The sequence below is a fragment of the Danio rerio genome, chromosome 2, assembly GCF_052040795.2.
Source record: "Danio rerio strain M-AB ecotype USA chromosome 2, GRCz13ab, whole genome shotgun sequence".
Lineage (NCBI taxonomy): Eukaryota > Metazoa > Chordata > Actinopteri > Cypriniformes > Danionidae > Danio > Danio rerio.
In genome coordinates, this window is record NC_141022.1 from 36,095,076 (window position 1) to 36,111,898 (window position 16,823).

The 16,823-nt window shown below is 35.8% G+C and overlaps 1 protein-coding gene and 1 long non-coding RNA gene across 4 annotated transcripts; one reads left to right on the plus strand and one right to left on the minus strand.

Annotated features, from left to right (window-relative positions):
* The first annotated feature begins 97 nt into the window (after positions 1 to 97).
* Positions 98 to 2,567, plus strand: LOC147837141 (uncharacterized). The gene is made up of 3 exons (XR_015478677.1): positions 98 to 209; positions 1,003 to 1,068; positions 1,155 to 2,567. It is a non-coding gene; the product is annotated as an uncharacterized LOC147837141 (long non-coding RNA).
* bfsp2 (beaded filament structural protein 2, phakinin) lies at positions 2,568 to 10,323 on the minus strand. Of its 3 annotated transcripts, none has more exons than XM_087239316.1 (8): positions 9,798 to 10,323; positions 8,228 to 8,310; positions 7,980 to 8,136; positions 7,736 to 7,897; positions 6,197 to 6,322; positions 5,885 to 6,120; positions 2,856 to 2,941; positions 2,568 to 2,707 (listed from the first exon to the last, which is right to left on the minus strand). In XM_087239316.1, the coding sequence occupies exons 1-8, from the start codon at positions 10,224 to 10,226 to the stop codon at positions 2,664 to 2,666; spliced, it is 1,323 nt and encodes a 440-aa protein (XP_087095442.1). In that variant the 5' UTR covers positions 10,227 to 10,323; the 3' UTR covers positions 2,568 to 2,663.
* Positions 10,324 to 16,823: the final 6,500 nt, after the last annotated feature.

Here is a 16,823-nt window from a genome sequence, read left to right on the forward strand (position 1 = left end):
ATGCCTCCCTGTGCTGTAATTTTCTCGGTGACGCACAACAATTTTGGGTCACACCCATTGAGTGGGGTTTTAATTGAATTGATGTTCGCTTTTCAGCGTTAGTTAGAGACTGAAGGAGGACTGGAAACATGCATAGAGCTTTGCTGCTGTTGCTCTTCATTGCTGTGCTGCACTTCTCAGATGCTTTTCCAATGGAACCACTCCAGAAGGTATGATGATTACTTTTAAAACTTCAAACTAGTTTTCTTTTTACAAGATTATCTAATATGTGTCTTGAAAAAAACAGTTGTAAGTTTGAAATTGTAAATTATACATCATTATAAGCTGAATAAATAACCTTTTAACTCATTCGACTAATTACAAGGAAAGAATGAACTGTTAGGTTAGGGTTGTTTACATGCACTTTTGAAATTATTTATAGTGTGTCAGGAGACCACCATAAGAAAGATATTAAACAGTCTAATACTGCTAGTCGCAAACTTGCTTATAATCAACAGAAAGCTAAAAAAAGAATCGTTAAAGTTACTTTATTATCTGTTTATGCAATAATATTTTAATATAATTATAATATATATTTAATATAATGAAGTGGAACCACTTCTGCAGATATAATGATCTAGTTTTTAAAAAAATCAACTAACATGTGACCCAAAAAATTGTCATACATGTGAAATTGTGAATTATACATCATTATACATGAATAATGCGTGTACATTGTTATTATAGGAAGATGTTAGGCTGAGATACAACCATTTCACTTCTGAAATCTGAGGGTTAAAAAATCTAAATACTGAGAAAATCTGATGAAATAAAGTGATTAGCAATGCATACTAATCAATCTTACATTTTGATATAAAGTAGGAAATGTAGACAAAATGTTTTATGTAATGTAATATTTTAATTATTGCCAGCATGAAAACAAAATGTATAAATTTGAGCCATGCATGTGTACGTAAGACAAGTTTTGTGGTCCAGGGTCACAAATGTTTGTTCATTTTCCAGACTCCTCTACTGATCCGGTCATCAGATCCACAGCCGTCAGAAAGTGTAACACTAGGAGACTTGCAGGTGAGATGTGTGTTTATGATGTGACACAATCGCTCCTATTTGTTTAGACGTGGAATATTGATTTGCAGATATGCTGATTTTTATAGGACGTGAGAGCCAGCAGTCTTGGATTTCGTCTGAAGAGAGCCAATTCTGCTAACACGAAGAAGCCGGCCCGTTTCTGTGCTGGATGTTTCTCAGTCATCGGAGACCCAACGAGACCGGAAAAATAAATCTACTTTATTTAAATGTGACCCTGGACCACAAAACCAGTTTTCTGTTGCACAGGTATATTTTGGCGATGGTATATTTAGATTTTATTTTTGGTTTTATGTCAAAAATCATCATAATATTAAGTAAACATTAAGTTCCATGAAGATATTTTGTAAATTTCCTTCCATAAATAAATAAAAACTCAATTTTTAGATAGCTAAGAATTTAATTTGGACGTCTTTCACCATGATTTTCTCAGTATTTGGACTATTTTTAAACACTCAGATTCCAGATGTCAATAAAAATTACAAACATTGTCCAATCCTGACAAAGTATGACTGGAAAGCTTGTTTATTCGAATTTCAACGAATACATAAATGTCAATTTCAAAAAAATTACATTTATGGCATATTTTGTGGTCCAGGGTCAGATATCTGAAATAATATTTGTATACCTGTATAATTTATAACCCCTTATGTGGATAAAAATGTTTATTAATATTTTTTTTGTTGGTTAAACCTCATTTTTATGGTACTGTTTAGACATTCTACCGACTGCAAGTAGCTACGGTGTTAATGGACTGTTAGGTTAGGGCTGTAAGTTCACATGTACTTGCAAAATTACTTACTGTGTGTTGGAGTTCACCATAATAAAGATAGGCTATTAAAAAATCTACTAATACCACAAGTCACAAACTTAAAATCAACAGAATGTCTAAAAAGAATCATCAAAGTGTTCCTTTGTTATGTGTGTATGTAATAATATTTTAATACACTATGCTAGACTTTCATTTTCTTTAAATTTATGCGACTTTTTATATTTTTCTGTGTCTTTTTACATTCATACACTTAAAAAGTTCAATAAACTAATGTACAATGCTTAAATGAGTAGAAATGCATTCGTGCTTATCTTAATGTATTATGGTTACCTATTTTATAGTATAGGCTGTTGGTTTTTGTTTTAACTTTACGTTTTTTTCCCCACGCATGCAGTAAACGTGTTATTTGAGGGTTTCCTAAACAAAGAAATGATAGTTCAGAATGATAACATGGATTTGAAGTAACGTCTAAGTGGCTGTTTCACAGACGTGTCATTATAACCACAAGGTGTCATTATTGTGTTAAGCAGCTTCAGAGTCAATTATTCTCATTTCCCACGTTATCATTTATGGCTTTGTTAGCCGTGGGAGTAAAACAAGACGCTGGCATATATGAAATCCCAGAGGTTATTGTTACAGTAACATCTAAAGAGTCTTTGTACATACAATTTCCAGCTAAATATGAAATAAAAAGAATTTATTTCTTGAATTTATGCCTTCATTTTTTTATTTGTATTTATTTTACCTGCACAGAAATCATGTCGTATATAGATATGAATTACAAGTTAGGAGAAACAAATGAAAATCAAAACTTATTTTTTTCTTCGGGAGCCTCAGGAGCGCTAGATCCTAACAGAGAACATCAAAACTCATTTTTAATCCTCACTGCATATATCCTACAACACACTGTCACTGTTAATGCTAAGTTCAGATATTCACAATACAATCTGATCATTTTACAGTTATTCTGTGTTATAATATTCTGTTAAAAGAGTACCGTCAGTCTGTGCACAGCTCTGTTGTCCAGATGTGGAAGGTGTGGGATCTGTTGGTCCCTCGGGTACTGAAGAACCAGCAGGGAATCTACAGTGCAGAACAATATTGCGGTAACATAAAGGGTTTAACAGATTCACACTTGATCTGTGAGCTGCAACATAACAAAGAGGCTGGTGAGCAAATATCAATTTAAATACACATTCTTTTTTAAGAGTTCACACTTAGCTGATGATTGATAATAAAGCGTATTTGTTGTGCTGTCAAAACATCCTTGAGCCCGGGGCTCCCTCCCATCTAAAGGGCGAGAGGGGAGTTTGAGCTCAGGTAGGTCTCGAGAACTCCCAAGCTTGTAAATGTACTGAGATATACTTGGCTAAGAGTTGCTTTAAGATGCTGTTTTGGAGTAGTCAATTTGGTGTATGTCTTTGGACGGTGGGAGAAAACCGGTAAACCTGGGGGAAACGTGAACACAGGGAGAACATGCAAACTTCTCACAGAAACGCCATCTGGCCCAGTGAGGGGCCGAGCCAGCAGCGTTCTTGCTGTGAGGCAACAGTGCTAACCACTGGGCTGCTGTGCCACCCTATCATAGAAGGGGAGGAGTAGGGGTGGATTCTTCAAGATGAAGATGACTGGAGTGGAAAACTCTGGTTATTTATAGTCATTATTCATCTGATTGGTGCAATATACAGAGCTAATGCGATACCAGCCCTGTTCAACCATAAGCATATGATCCTCTCGAAACTAGTTTATAAATAAACCACACTTGGTGATAGGTGGCGGAATACACACAAAAGTATGTCAAAATGCATTGTGGCAAGAATGTTCGTAAATGTGTATTATGCAAACATAAAAAATTAAGAAAGAGTATCAGGGAGAAATCAATTCATCAATAATCAACTGAACTGAACCAACTGTATTGCAAAATGATTCGTTTAGAAGGGTTCAACACCCACAAGAACTACTTTCCAACAAATAACAACATCAACATTGTAAATGTTTGCTCTACTAAATGTGATTAATTAATTGTTTAATATAATTTAATTTTCTATCTTTGTAAATTATGTATCCTTTTATCAATTTTCAAGCCTTGTTTTGGTCTGTCAGTTAAACAGGCCGTGAATTGACAATTAATGATTATTATTCCTTTAAATTAGGGGTGCCCAAACTCGGTCCTGGAGGGCCAGTTAGTTCCAACCCCAATCAAACACACTGGGCTAGTTAATCAAGCTCTTACTAGGCTTTAGAAACACCCTTGAAGGTGTGTTGAGGCAAGTTGGAGCTAAACTCAGCAAGACACCTGCCCTCCAGGGCCGAGTTTAGACACCCCTGCTTTAAATGAAACAAATGTCTCATTAATACAACAAAATTTACAATCTGAGATAAGACGTGTATTACTAATGCTGCGTCCCAAATCGCATACTATCTGTCCTAAATAGTATTTAAAAAATAGAATTAGTATGTCCCAAATCTTAGTAGCCTACGTTGAAAAGAGTATGCCAAATGTTCCCGGATGGTTTACAATTTCTGGTAAAATTTCAAGTGTAGAACCTTCCATACTCTAATTGCTGATATTGCCCACAGTATACTGATGTGAATTCGATTAGAACTACAAACGCGGGTGAAAAGTGTAAATAAACTACAAACATGGTGGACGCGAGAGACCAATTGTCAAGTAGAGAGGCTTCGGTATAGATAGTTACTTATTATCTAGCCCACTGGAAAATATTTAAATTGCGCTTTTCATGTTATATTTCATCCTCAACAACAGAACTAAACCTATATAAAAACGTGTTTGGACATTAACGTCTAAATGCATAATTATCTAAATACCTGAGGAGATTTCTCTGCATGAAAGACTCGTGAATGGGAGATTGTCCTGCTACTGCTTCTCCAATAAGGTAGGAAATTAAATATTAGAGAAATGTGGATGATTGACAGGGCTCATAACTAAGCAACACAACAATCTGTTAATGAAGAAGTAGTATGTCCCAAAGCTTGCATACTCTTCTGTTACACACTCAAAAGTATATATATTTTTTTTTACAAAATAAAGTACATACTTTTAGGGTGTTGTATAAGTATGCAAATTGGGATGCAGCTTAAGTTTGCTAAGACCACCCTCCACCTGTATACCACTGACATTTTTAAACAGCATTTAGTGAATTCCTGTGACTTTGGCAGTTCAATTGGTGCACTAAACCAATGAATCATAAACAAATGTTTGGAAGTATCATTTTGAGAGTGCTATTGCTAGTATCAGTATATTGGATCCGTGCATTAACTCTTAAAGGAATAGTTCAGCCAAAAAAGAAATCATTTACTCATACTCCACTTGATCAAAACACTGAACACAAAGGAACTACACTGTACAATTTAGGGGGAAAACCGCCATTGACTTGCATAGTATTCTTTGGTTCCTACTATAGATGTCAACAACTGCCTTTCCCCCCAACATTCTTCAGAATATCTAGTTTTGTGATCAACAGAAGAAAAAAATTCCTAAATGAGGAAATAGTTATTTTTTGTTTGTTTGAACTGTTCCTTAAATTGTTCACAGTTGTTGATCAAGCAAAGCAAAATGACTCAATGCTCCTGACTAACTTCTGAAGAATGCAGACTATGCAATATTGTTTATGTACATTTGATGCCTTTTTACACCTGAATAGTGGACAAGCCTAAACTTTTTATTTACTTAAATTAAATCTATGTTAAGTTGTGTTTATGAATGCTTATGTACATCTTATTTTATCACTGGCTGTTTGCTTGTCTTCCATATTTTCTGTAGTTTATATTAAGCTACATTCTTATTTATTTTTTCACAAATATGACCTGATCCGTAACTCAAGTCATGAATCACTGTTCCCCTACATTACATACAACATCTCCTGAGAAATCTGTTTGGGTTCCTAGAAACTGCAACTGTTTCCAACAACGCAACACTTCTAAGGAAAGAGGAATAAGGCTAAATCATCAGATGTTTGTTATTAGTGGTCTATCTGTGATAAGCAGACTGAAGATGAGCCTCACGTGGAGGTGTAGAATCTGCTCTCCTCTCCGTCCAAGATGCCGTGATACGTTCCGATCTCCATCTCCACCTTCATCTTATTGTTGAGCAGGGTTTCATAATCGCGGCGCTGCTGCTCGATGTCTCCGCGGATGTCGGTGAGCTCGGCCTCCAGCTTTCCGATAACAGAGCCCAGATTTTGGAGCTCGATGTCGTGCCAGTGTTTGGCATCGTTGAGGGCGTTTTCCAGGCCGCGTTTCTGCAGGGATGATATATAGGTAAGTTTTGTAAAACGAATAATGCTGATCTTTTCTTTTGAGATGACTGTGTCCTACCAGAGCTCTGATCGATTCTGTCTCGGCCTGCAGATTCTGGATCTTGCAGCCGGCATCATTACACTCCGTCTTCAGACACTCCATCTCCTCTTCCTCTTGACTCAGCTTACTGTTCAAACTCCCAGCCTGCTGCACATGCACAGTTAGACCACTGTGATGTTATGACTGGAAATTGTTTGGTTATTATTGGATACGAACATCAGCAAGGGGGTCATGTTGGTGGCAGTAATGACTGGTATGACTATGTGATATTAAGTAAGTGTAAAATAACAATGAGCAATACTTTTATTAAAAAAAAATTTAAATGTTGGTTGATTTGACTAATATATTACCCTACACAAAGCAGTCTGTTATTGTTTCTTCTGGATTTTGAAAGAAATTTTGATTTAATGGGATTGATCATCCTAAATCGCAATGTGTGTCATCATTTACTCACTCTTTACCTGTTCAAAACCAAACACAGAAGAGGATATTTTGTAGAATGTTGGAAATGGCGAGCCATTGACTACCATAGTATTATTTTTTTGCTACTATGGTAGTCAACGGCTGCCAGTTTTCAACATTCTTCAAAATATCTTCCTTTTTATTCAACAGAAAGAAAAAGTTGCCCATAAAGGTGTGAGTAAATATTGAGTCAATTTTCCTTTTGGGTAAACTGGCTCTTTAATGCTAATTCAATATTTACTAATTCATTCATTTTCTTTTCGGCTTAGTCCCTTTATTAATCCGGCCACAGCAGAATGAACCGCCAACTTATCCAGCAAGTTTTTACGCAGCGGATGCCCTTCCAGCCGCAACCCATCTCTGGGAAACATCCACACACACATTCACACACACTACGGACAATTTAGCCAACCCAATTCACCTGTACCGCATGTCTTTGGACTGTGGGGGAAACCAAAGCACCCAGAGGAAACCCACGCAAAGGCAGGGAGAATATGCAAACTCCACACAGAAACGCCAACTGAGCTGAGGTTCGACCCAGCGACCTTCTTGCTGTGAGGCGACAGCACTACCTACTGCGCCACTGCCTCGCCTAAGTACATTATTATTATTATTATTATTATTATTATTATTATTATTATTATCAGGGATGCACTGATATGGATTTTTAGGCCGATATAGATAACCGATAACTGTTTTGTATGCTGTTGTTTGCATGTTAAAATTAATCAGCATTTTAAAATGCTAAATTTAATGTGTCAGACACAAAATAGACACGTCATGTTATGCACAATTTTGCAATCTTTTGACTTTAATATATCGACCTATTATTGATATCAAACCAATAACATTAACATTTAAGACAGCATTTATCGGCCGATATTGATATGGCCGTCGATATATCATGCATCCCTAATTATTTTCATCATTATTATTAGATATTTTTTACTGACTACAAAATTTATAAGGGCAGTGGAAAGATCAAAAAATGAATATATTTATACATATATATTTATACATTTTATACAATATAAATTTTTGCAAAACTATTTGGCCCAAGTTTTTCTAATAAATATCTTTGAGACGGTGGCTTACCTTGCACTCAAAGTAGGCATACGTCTCTGCACGGTTCTTCTCCACCACCCTCTCCCAGTGAGAGCGAATGAAGGACAGAATCTGGTCCAGGCTGGTCTCAGTAGGAGCGTCCGGCTCATCAACCTCACGACCGGACATCTGCTTATAGAGCATTTTAACATCCTGGAGAAGAGCAAAAGAACATCCCAATTTAACACTGAAACCCAAAAAGAATTGAGCTGTGGAGTTTATCTCGTGAACTCACCTCCATATGACTCTGCTCCACATTTATCAGCTCGGTCTTCATGCTCTCAATCTCATTCTCGAGGTCCATCCTGGTCAGGTTTGCATCATCGATGACTTTGTACAGAGAGTTGATTTCCTCCTCCACTGCTTTACGGAACGGCTGCTCATTCTCATATCTACACAATCATCCAGAGGAACACTTTATAGAATACATTTACTGAAAAACTGTTTCTTATGATGAAGGTAAGCAGTGAAACACACTCACACCTCTCTTTAAAGTCCTCTGCATTGGCCTGAACATTCTCAGTCTGAAGCATAAGTCGAGCGTTGTACAGAATAGCTTCACTGACCTGACAGAAAGCAGGGAAAGTAGGAATATGTTAATCTGTATGCCTCAGAACTTTATTTATTTATTTTTTAAAACATAATACATTTACTAAATAAATTTACGAAACAAAATATTATAAATAGTCATATAATGTAAAATATAAGAATAAAATCTGATGTTGATGTAAATGTAAGATTTTTTATACTGAATTATTTTTCATTCATTCATTCATTCATTCATTTTCTTTATAGCTTAGTCCCTTTATTAATCAGGGGTCACCACAGCAGAATGAACCGCCAACTTATTCAGCATATTTTTTAAGCAGCGGATGTCCTTCCCATCACTGGGAAACACACATACACTCCCATTCACACACATACACTACGGACAATTTAGCCTACCCAATTCACATGTACCACATGTCTTTCGACTTGTGGAGGAAACCAGAGCACCCGGAAGAAACTAAACGAACATGGAGAGAACATGCAAACTCTAAACAGAAATGCCAACTGACCCAGGCAAGGTTTGGCGATCATGCTACCCACTCATGGCGATCATGCTACCCACTGAGCCACCGTGACACCCCTAATTAATTTTTTTTATATATATATTGTACAAAAAAACAATTAGAATAATATCTAAATCAGTATGGAATAAAAAGTCATATTTTTCAGAGGCTTGATTATAACATTAAAAACAGCATTCGTAAATCAGTAGCATAACTGATGTTACATATACAGCTATGGCCAAATTTAAAGAGACCTCTTAAAAATACTTTCTCTGGATTTATGATTCATAATGTTTAAGTAACTTTTTTTATTCTGTAAATTTTGTTTCTTCTAAATGTAAAATAAACGTTTTGCATGAAAAGAGAAAGAGGTGCTTGATGTTTCAGACATGTATATATCCATTTCCAAAAAAAACAATACCAATGTCAGGAAATCTATATTTATTTGATAAAATAATCCAGATTTTTGATCATTACAAATTAAACAATTTGTTATTCTGACAAATTGTAATTTTCAAAGATGTTTTATTTGAAATTTGGTAAAATTATGAGCCCTTTACCAAAATAATATTAACATCTTAAACTTAAAGCTGCAAAAATCCAGATTATATCGATTTATTATTAAAAAATATATATTTTTTATTTTGTTCTTATTTTTTAGAATTTTAAATATTATAATAAAATCTCAAAAAAGTTTCCCAGAAAAGCCTCAGTTTTTTTACTATACTGATTTCCATTTTATTTGAGATTAAATAAAAAATATAAATTAAAATCTTGCTAATGGAGGGCAGACATGTAAACTTATTAAAATAGATTTCCAAAAAATAAATTGTATTTAAAAAAGGAAAAGAAAAAAAAGTATAACTTTAATAAAAAATGGTACGTTAATTTCCATAAAATGTTACAATATTTTCACTCAACTACACCATTTCAGAAATGATTTCTGCTATATGACCTCTACAACTCATCTATAAATCCATCCCAGTCTAACATCCTCCTACCTGTATATAAACATCCTCCCAGTCTTGTTTCAGGCCGGTCCATGTCCCAGCGCTGACGGCTTTACGATCCAAGCAGTGTCTGATCTGTTCCTCCAGCTGCTTGTTGAGCTGCTCCAGAGCATGGACTTTATCTCTGTACTCCAACAGGCATGTGTTCAGGCTGTCCACACCAAATGGATGGCCTTGCTCTCCAGGCTGAGCCACCACAGGAACGCTCGAGCATCTGAGGCCCTGCAGAAACACGCTGCTGATACCCAGAGCCCTGCGGGACACTCGTGTGCCCAGGCTACTGCCTCCTCCGGTGGGAGCATTGCCTACGAAAACTCCCCGAGGCGCAGAGGTGGCAGCCGCGCTCATGCGTCCTACACTGCCAGGACGCTCCGCTGCACCCTGGCCCAGGAAGGAGGATCGGCGTCTTGGAAGAGGCATTCCTGTCCTGATGCTTTTGAAGTGACAGGCCACTATTAGTCCATAGACATGACCACAACGCAAGCGTGAATGTCCACTAAGCTCCTTTCAGCTAAACGGCAACAGCGGGCAGCGAAGCCTCTTTATGGGGGTCTGGGCTTCTGGAAATCAGCTTCTTTGTTTTGGTACTATTGTGAAAGTGATGCTGGTGATGCTCTTTGTTCATCACCGCTAGGCTGTTTTTGGCTGCCTCAGCATAGTGGTCTTCTCAGGAAAGCTCTATGGGCCAATCCAGGACCCTCTCTCAGTATGTTTGACAATAACTTTTGGGGGGGAGGCTGAACTATCATCACAATGACCCAACAGAGCATTTGTCTGCTTGTGGTTGGGCTCATATGTGTGTTTATGAGAGATATGCTAAATGTTGCATAAGCTCACATGAATTTTTTGGCCAAAAAAAAAAAATGTTTAAAAATGTTATGTGATTTTCTTCTGTTGAACACAACGGTGATGCTATGAACAATGTTTGCAGCTTTAGTAATATTAATATAGTAATACTGGTTTCTAGCTTTCTTTAAAATACCCGCTTTTGCGTTCAACAGAATAAAGAATGTCACACAAGTTTTAATCAAAGTGAAGGGCGAGTAAATGAGATCTTTTTTATTTTATAGGTGAACTATTTCTGCAACAAAGAGCAGTATATGTTGGAAATATTATTGAAAAAAAGAGTTAAATTGCCTCACAAGATGATTCTGCATTTGATAAGTAATCTTTACCACATTTTCCTGTTTGTAGGTAGTAGATTTGTGTGTCTGTCATCAAAACAGAGAAGTCAGAACAACCTTTTCCCATGAGAAAGTGGGTTTTCATTTATTTGTTTATTATTTGTTTAATTTATCATAATATATGCATTTTGTGTCTGACCCACTGCATAAAACTACAGGGAAGTATCTGATCTACATGGTATTTTAAGACTTGAACACACACACATATATATATATATATATATATATATATATATATATATATATATATATATATATATATATATATATATATATATATATATATATATATATATATATATATATATATATATATTAGGGATGTGCGGAGCAGCCGGTATTTGTATTTGTATTTGTATTTGTTGAGGGGGGAAAAGTATTTGTATTTGTATTTGTATTTGTATTTGTTGAGGGGGGAAAAGTATTTGTATTTGTATTTGTATTTGTATTCGAGTAAAATTCAAAATGACGCAAAAATATATATAAATATATATAAATAAATATATAAAAATAAATATATATAAATTTTTCTATTACACTTCTAATTTACGTTATAGTGAAAGTATTGTTTAATTATACCCATTATATAAATTATAGACATGCAATATTGGCTGTTGTTTTTGAACATGTGATAAGAAATGTCATTGAAAAGAAAATAACATAGAAGCCATTATCTCATCCATGGTTAAACCAACAACTAATAAAATCCCATTGTGAATATTATGAAACCCACCACCACCGTTCTTGAAACTGAATAGACAGAATAAAAACAAATAATACTTCAAAAAACTGTTCTTCCTCTGAAATAACTTTTTTTCAATGGACAGAATTCCAAAAACTAATATTAACTAAATAAATCTAAATAAAACCCTGCCTGGGAGATCTGGCAGAACAAAAGTATTCTATATAATACTAAAAGATACAGCCCTGCTATTGTCATCTGCCAGCCACAAAACAGACACAAAGTTTGTTTGTTTGTTTATTTAGAGATATCTGCAAATATTTTTCAATGGAAGTCAATGGAGGAATATGACTAGTCAGTCATAATATATTTGCAGATATTTCCAATCTGACTAGTCAAATTATAATTATGACAAGTCAAAATATAATTAGAGATATCTCTAAATATATTTATGGATAGTCTGAACAAGGTTTAAATGCTAAAACGGCTTGCCATACGCTCTCCCCCAGTAGCACAGTGGAGAGTTCTCTAGTTATATCCTTTCAGTCGTTTGTTATGCAGTGACATGCAGTCAAATATTTTGCCAAACAGTCCTTAGGGATGCGGTGACACGCAGTCAGATATTTTACCGGACAGATCCGCCACTTTTGGCGCGCATAAACAATCATAAAGCTCTCGTGCTGCAGGAATGAGGAGGTCTGCTGAAGGCGCGCAGCTGACGTGCAGTAAGGGGTTTGCGTCTTTAATAAACTACAGCAGTTTGCGATCACTAAACAGTAAGAATGATTAATAAATCCATATGAAACAGCCCCTTAAAGTCATGTCTCGCTTTCAGTTTCGGGCTTTGGCGCGTTTTGCACTGAGCGTGTGTGTGTCTGTCTCTCTCTCTCTCTCTCTCTCTCTCACTCACTCTCTCTCTCTCTCTCTCTCTCTCTCTCTCTCACTCACTCACTCACGCGGGCATACACTGTGGTCTCATGAGGAAACGCTGCTTTTTGATATAGTGTTTTTCTTGCTCCCGAATACAATTTTTTTTTTAAGTATTCGTTTGAATCAAGTATTCGTAAAAACACGCTATTCGTGCCTTTCCGAATTCTGTATTCGGGTTCGGCTCCACCCTTAATATATATATATATATATATATATATATATATATATATATATATATATATATATATATATATATATATATATATATGTTTAGTATAGTTTAATATAGCTAATAATGTAGCTTAAAGGGACTAATATTTTGTCCTTAAAATGGTGTTTAAAAAATGTAAAACTGCTTTTATTCTAGCTGAAATAAACCAAATAAAACTTTGACCAGAAGAAAAAATATTATCAGACATACTGTGAAAATTTTCTTGCTCTGTTGAACATCATTTGGAACATATTTAAAAAAGAAAAAAAATTCAAAGCGGGGCTAATAATTCTGACTTCAACCGTATGCCTTATGTGGGCCATCCACCATATTGGAAACATCAAATCCAGTCAATGTACTTTAACCATGTGTTGACACTGCAAGTTGCATATGCAACCAGTTCTCTCGACAATGGAATTTCAAAAATACAGTATAAAAGCCCTGGGATTATTCACAGTTTTATCACATGGTGTTTCATCAGTGCATTAATCATGGGATTTTTTTCAATGTCTGTCTGCAGATAACATCTTGACACCAGTAGGTGACGTCAACTGACTGTGTTACAGTCTCTGAGTCAATAATTTAACTGATCTATTCAAAACACTGATTCATTCAGGAATATTCTTTGCTGCATAATCTACTTCCAGAATATACAGCAATCTAAAACAGTATATGTATGTTTTTAAATTCAGAGTTTTTAATAAAGCAGCAAAATACCATAAATACAAATGATTTACTACTTCTGATGAGGAAATTCCAAAGGACACATGTCCATCCCATGAGGCCACCCTTTTGTTAAGAAAAAGTTCAGCTTCATAAAGCCAGATAGATTCATTTTGACTAGTGTGGGAAAAATTCTGGCCATGAGGATGTTTTTCTGCTGCTGTAGATTATTACTTGCCCTCCAAAAATGTTAATTGGCTTCATCACAGATAAGTAAATTGAAATATAGGTCAAGTAGGCCTAAAAGTAAATAAATTCAGCTGTGTCAAATCTCAATGATAATAACACAAATACACTGCATATAATCTTCAATCAATAAATTAAATATATATTTATCCTTAAAAGATTTACAAAGGTGTTTAGACCTAAGAGCAGCATGTGATTCTCAAATGGCCTTTTTGTTGTTTGGTTTACAGATGTATTAGGCCAGGGGTTCCCAAACTTTTCAAGCCGCGACCCCCAAAATGACAATGCCAGTGACTCGCGACCCCCAATATCCTCTGAGGTGGTTATAAATACAGAAACCTTGCATGCAATGGCGCACACACACCAATGGACCCAAGTCTATTCTTCTTTTAATTTTTTTTAATGTATGAGAGCTGTAAATGGGCCACAAAGTTTAACCAGGTGCTATGAAATCTGCTGCATCTGACACTATTACTGTGTCTTTAATACAATGTAATTACCCCAGGGGTTGCAATCCAATAAATGTAGTAACTATAAGCTACTATAGTAACTATATATGATATATACAATACCATATATAAAATATGGTAATTCTTATGGTTTAATAAAAATAATTAGATTTTTGGAGATCACCAGGCAACCCCCCTTCATTGTCCCGCGACCCCTCGGGGGGTCCCGACCCCCACTTTGAGAACCATTGCATTAGGCTGTTGTCACTTTAAGCCAGAATTCACAGATTTAATCAGAGGCGCACGCAACTGTTATTTCCTTTATACATTATTGAATATGCTTCTGAAGATATCTGACAAGCTAACATCTAGTATGTATTTGTGACCCTGACAAAACCAGCCTTACGTTGCACTGGTATTTTTTCATGATTATAATTATAATGACTATAATATAATTAATTAATAGGGTCAGAAATATTCATTTAAACTTTTCATGACAAAAATCTTTAGACTAATATGTAAATATTATGTTCCGTGAAAATATTTTTTGTAAATTTGCTACTATCAAAACTTTCAAAACTACAAAAAGTTTTTGATTAGTATATGCATTGCTCTACAATTCATTAAGACAAATTTAAAGGTGATTTTCTTCGTAGTTAAACTTTTTGAACTCTCAGATTCTAGATTTTCAAGTAGCAGTAATGTGGCCAAATATAGTTCTATCCTAACAGACTATTCATCAATAGAACACTCATGATTGCATGTTTTTTGGTCACTTGGTCTATTCATAAGATTTGAAAGATTACTCAAATTTATTTTTGTATACTGTGAACCGGCTTTTATGCATGTTAACAGAGCATTCAAATAAGGACCTGAGTTGTGCTTGGTTTAAAGCTATTTCAGTATTTAAACTGCCAAAAACACATGTACAACTGTTAAACTCTCAAGGCGGCACGTGTCTGGTCTGAAACTGTCTGTGGGCACAATTGTTCGTGTCTGCTTTTGCTTCACAACTTTGTTTTCACTGCATGAGAAACTGACGCATGGCATGAAGGTGTGAGAACATTTGTGTCTCACAATGAATGTGCTAGAGTTAGCGGCCATGTATAAACAACTTAAATAAAGGGATGTTAAGCAGAAAAAAAATACTGTATTTCTGAAGAGCCTAACACTGTATATGTGAAGAGGCTAAAGTGTTGTCATTTTCACCCTACTGTATAGGCAATTACTGCTAAGGATGCTTTATCTGTCTGTTTTGCAATATTAAAATGTTAATTCACTAAAAAATGAAACATATGTTATTAATTACTCACCCATATATCATTCCCAACCCCTGGAACCTTCATTTGTCTACTGAACACAAATGAAGATATTTTAGGTGAAATCTGACAGCTCCCTCACCCTTCATAGACAGCAAAGTTCCTGACTCATTCAGAAAATCTAATGTACAAAAAATATCTTCAAAAGAGACCATGCCTTCAGTGGATCAATCAGAATATTATTAAGCTTTTAAAAAGAATACTTTTGTGTGTACATTAAGAAAAAATTGTTAAAATTGCATATACATCAGCACACAGTGGTGGTTATGAACGCACCCTATACTGACAATGAGGATGAGTAACTGTTGAATAAGTTCAACTTATTTTTGTTTTATGTGTGCACCAAAGAACTCTTGCAGCTTCACAATATTTCGATTGAACCCCAATTAAGGCAAATGGTCTGTTTTGCGGAAGTTTTTGGGTATTTTTTTGGACTCTGAATAAAGCACTTTAATTTAATCTCAAATACACTCACCGGCCACTTTATTAGGTACACCTGTCCTATTGCTCTTTAACGCAAATTTCTAATCAGCCAATTACATGGCAGCAACTCAATGCATTTAGGCATGTAGACATGGTCAAGACGATCTGCTGCAGTTCAAACCGAGTATTAGAATGAGGAAGAAAGGTGATTTAAGTGATTTTGAATGTGGCATGGTTGTTGGTGAAAGATGAGTTGGTCTGAGTATTTCAGAAACAGCAGATCTACTAGGACTTTCATACACAACCATCTCTAGGGTTTACAGAGAATGGTCCGAAAAAGAGAGCAGCAGTTCTGTGAGCGCAAATGCCTTGCTGATGCCAGAGGTCAGAGGAGAATGGCCAGACTGGTTTGAGCTGATAGAAAGGCAACAGTAACTCAAATGACTACTTGTTACAACTGAGGTATGCAGAAGAGCAACTCTGAATGCACAACACATCAAACGTTGGGCTACAGCAGCAGGAGACCACACCAGGTGCCACTCCTATCAGCTAAGAACAGAGAACTGAGGTTACAATTCGGACAGGCTCAATTTTGGACAATAGAAGATTGGAAAAAACATTGCCTTTCAAATTCTGCTGTGAAATTCAGATGGTAGGGTCAGAATTTGGCATCAACAACATGAAAGCATGGATCCATCCTGCCTTGTATCAACGATTCAGGTTGGTGGTGGTGGTGGTGTTATGGTGTGGGGGATATTTTCTTGGCACACTTTGAGTCCATTAGTACCAATTGAGCATTGTGTCAACACCACAGCCTACCTGAGTATTGTTGCTAATCATGGCCATCACTTTATGACCACGGTGTACCCATATTCTGATGGCTACAGCAGCCTAACGCACCATGTCATTA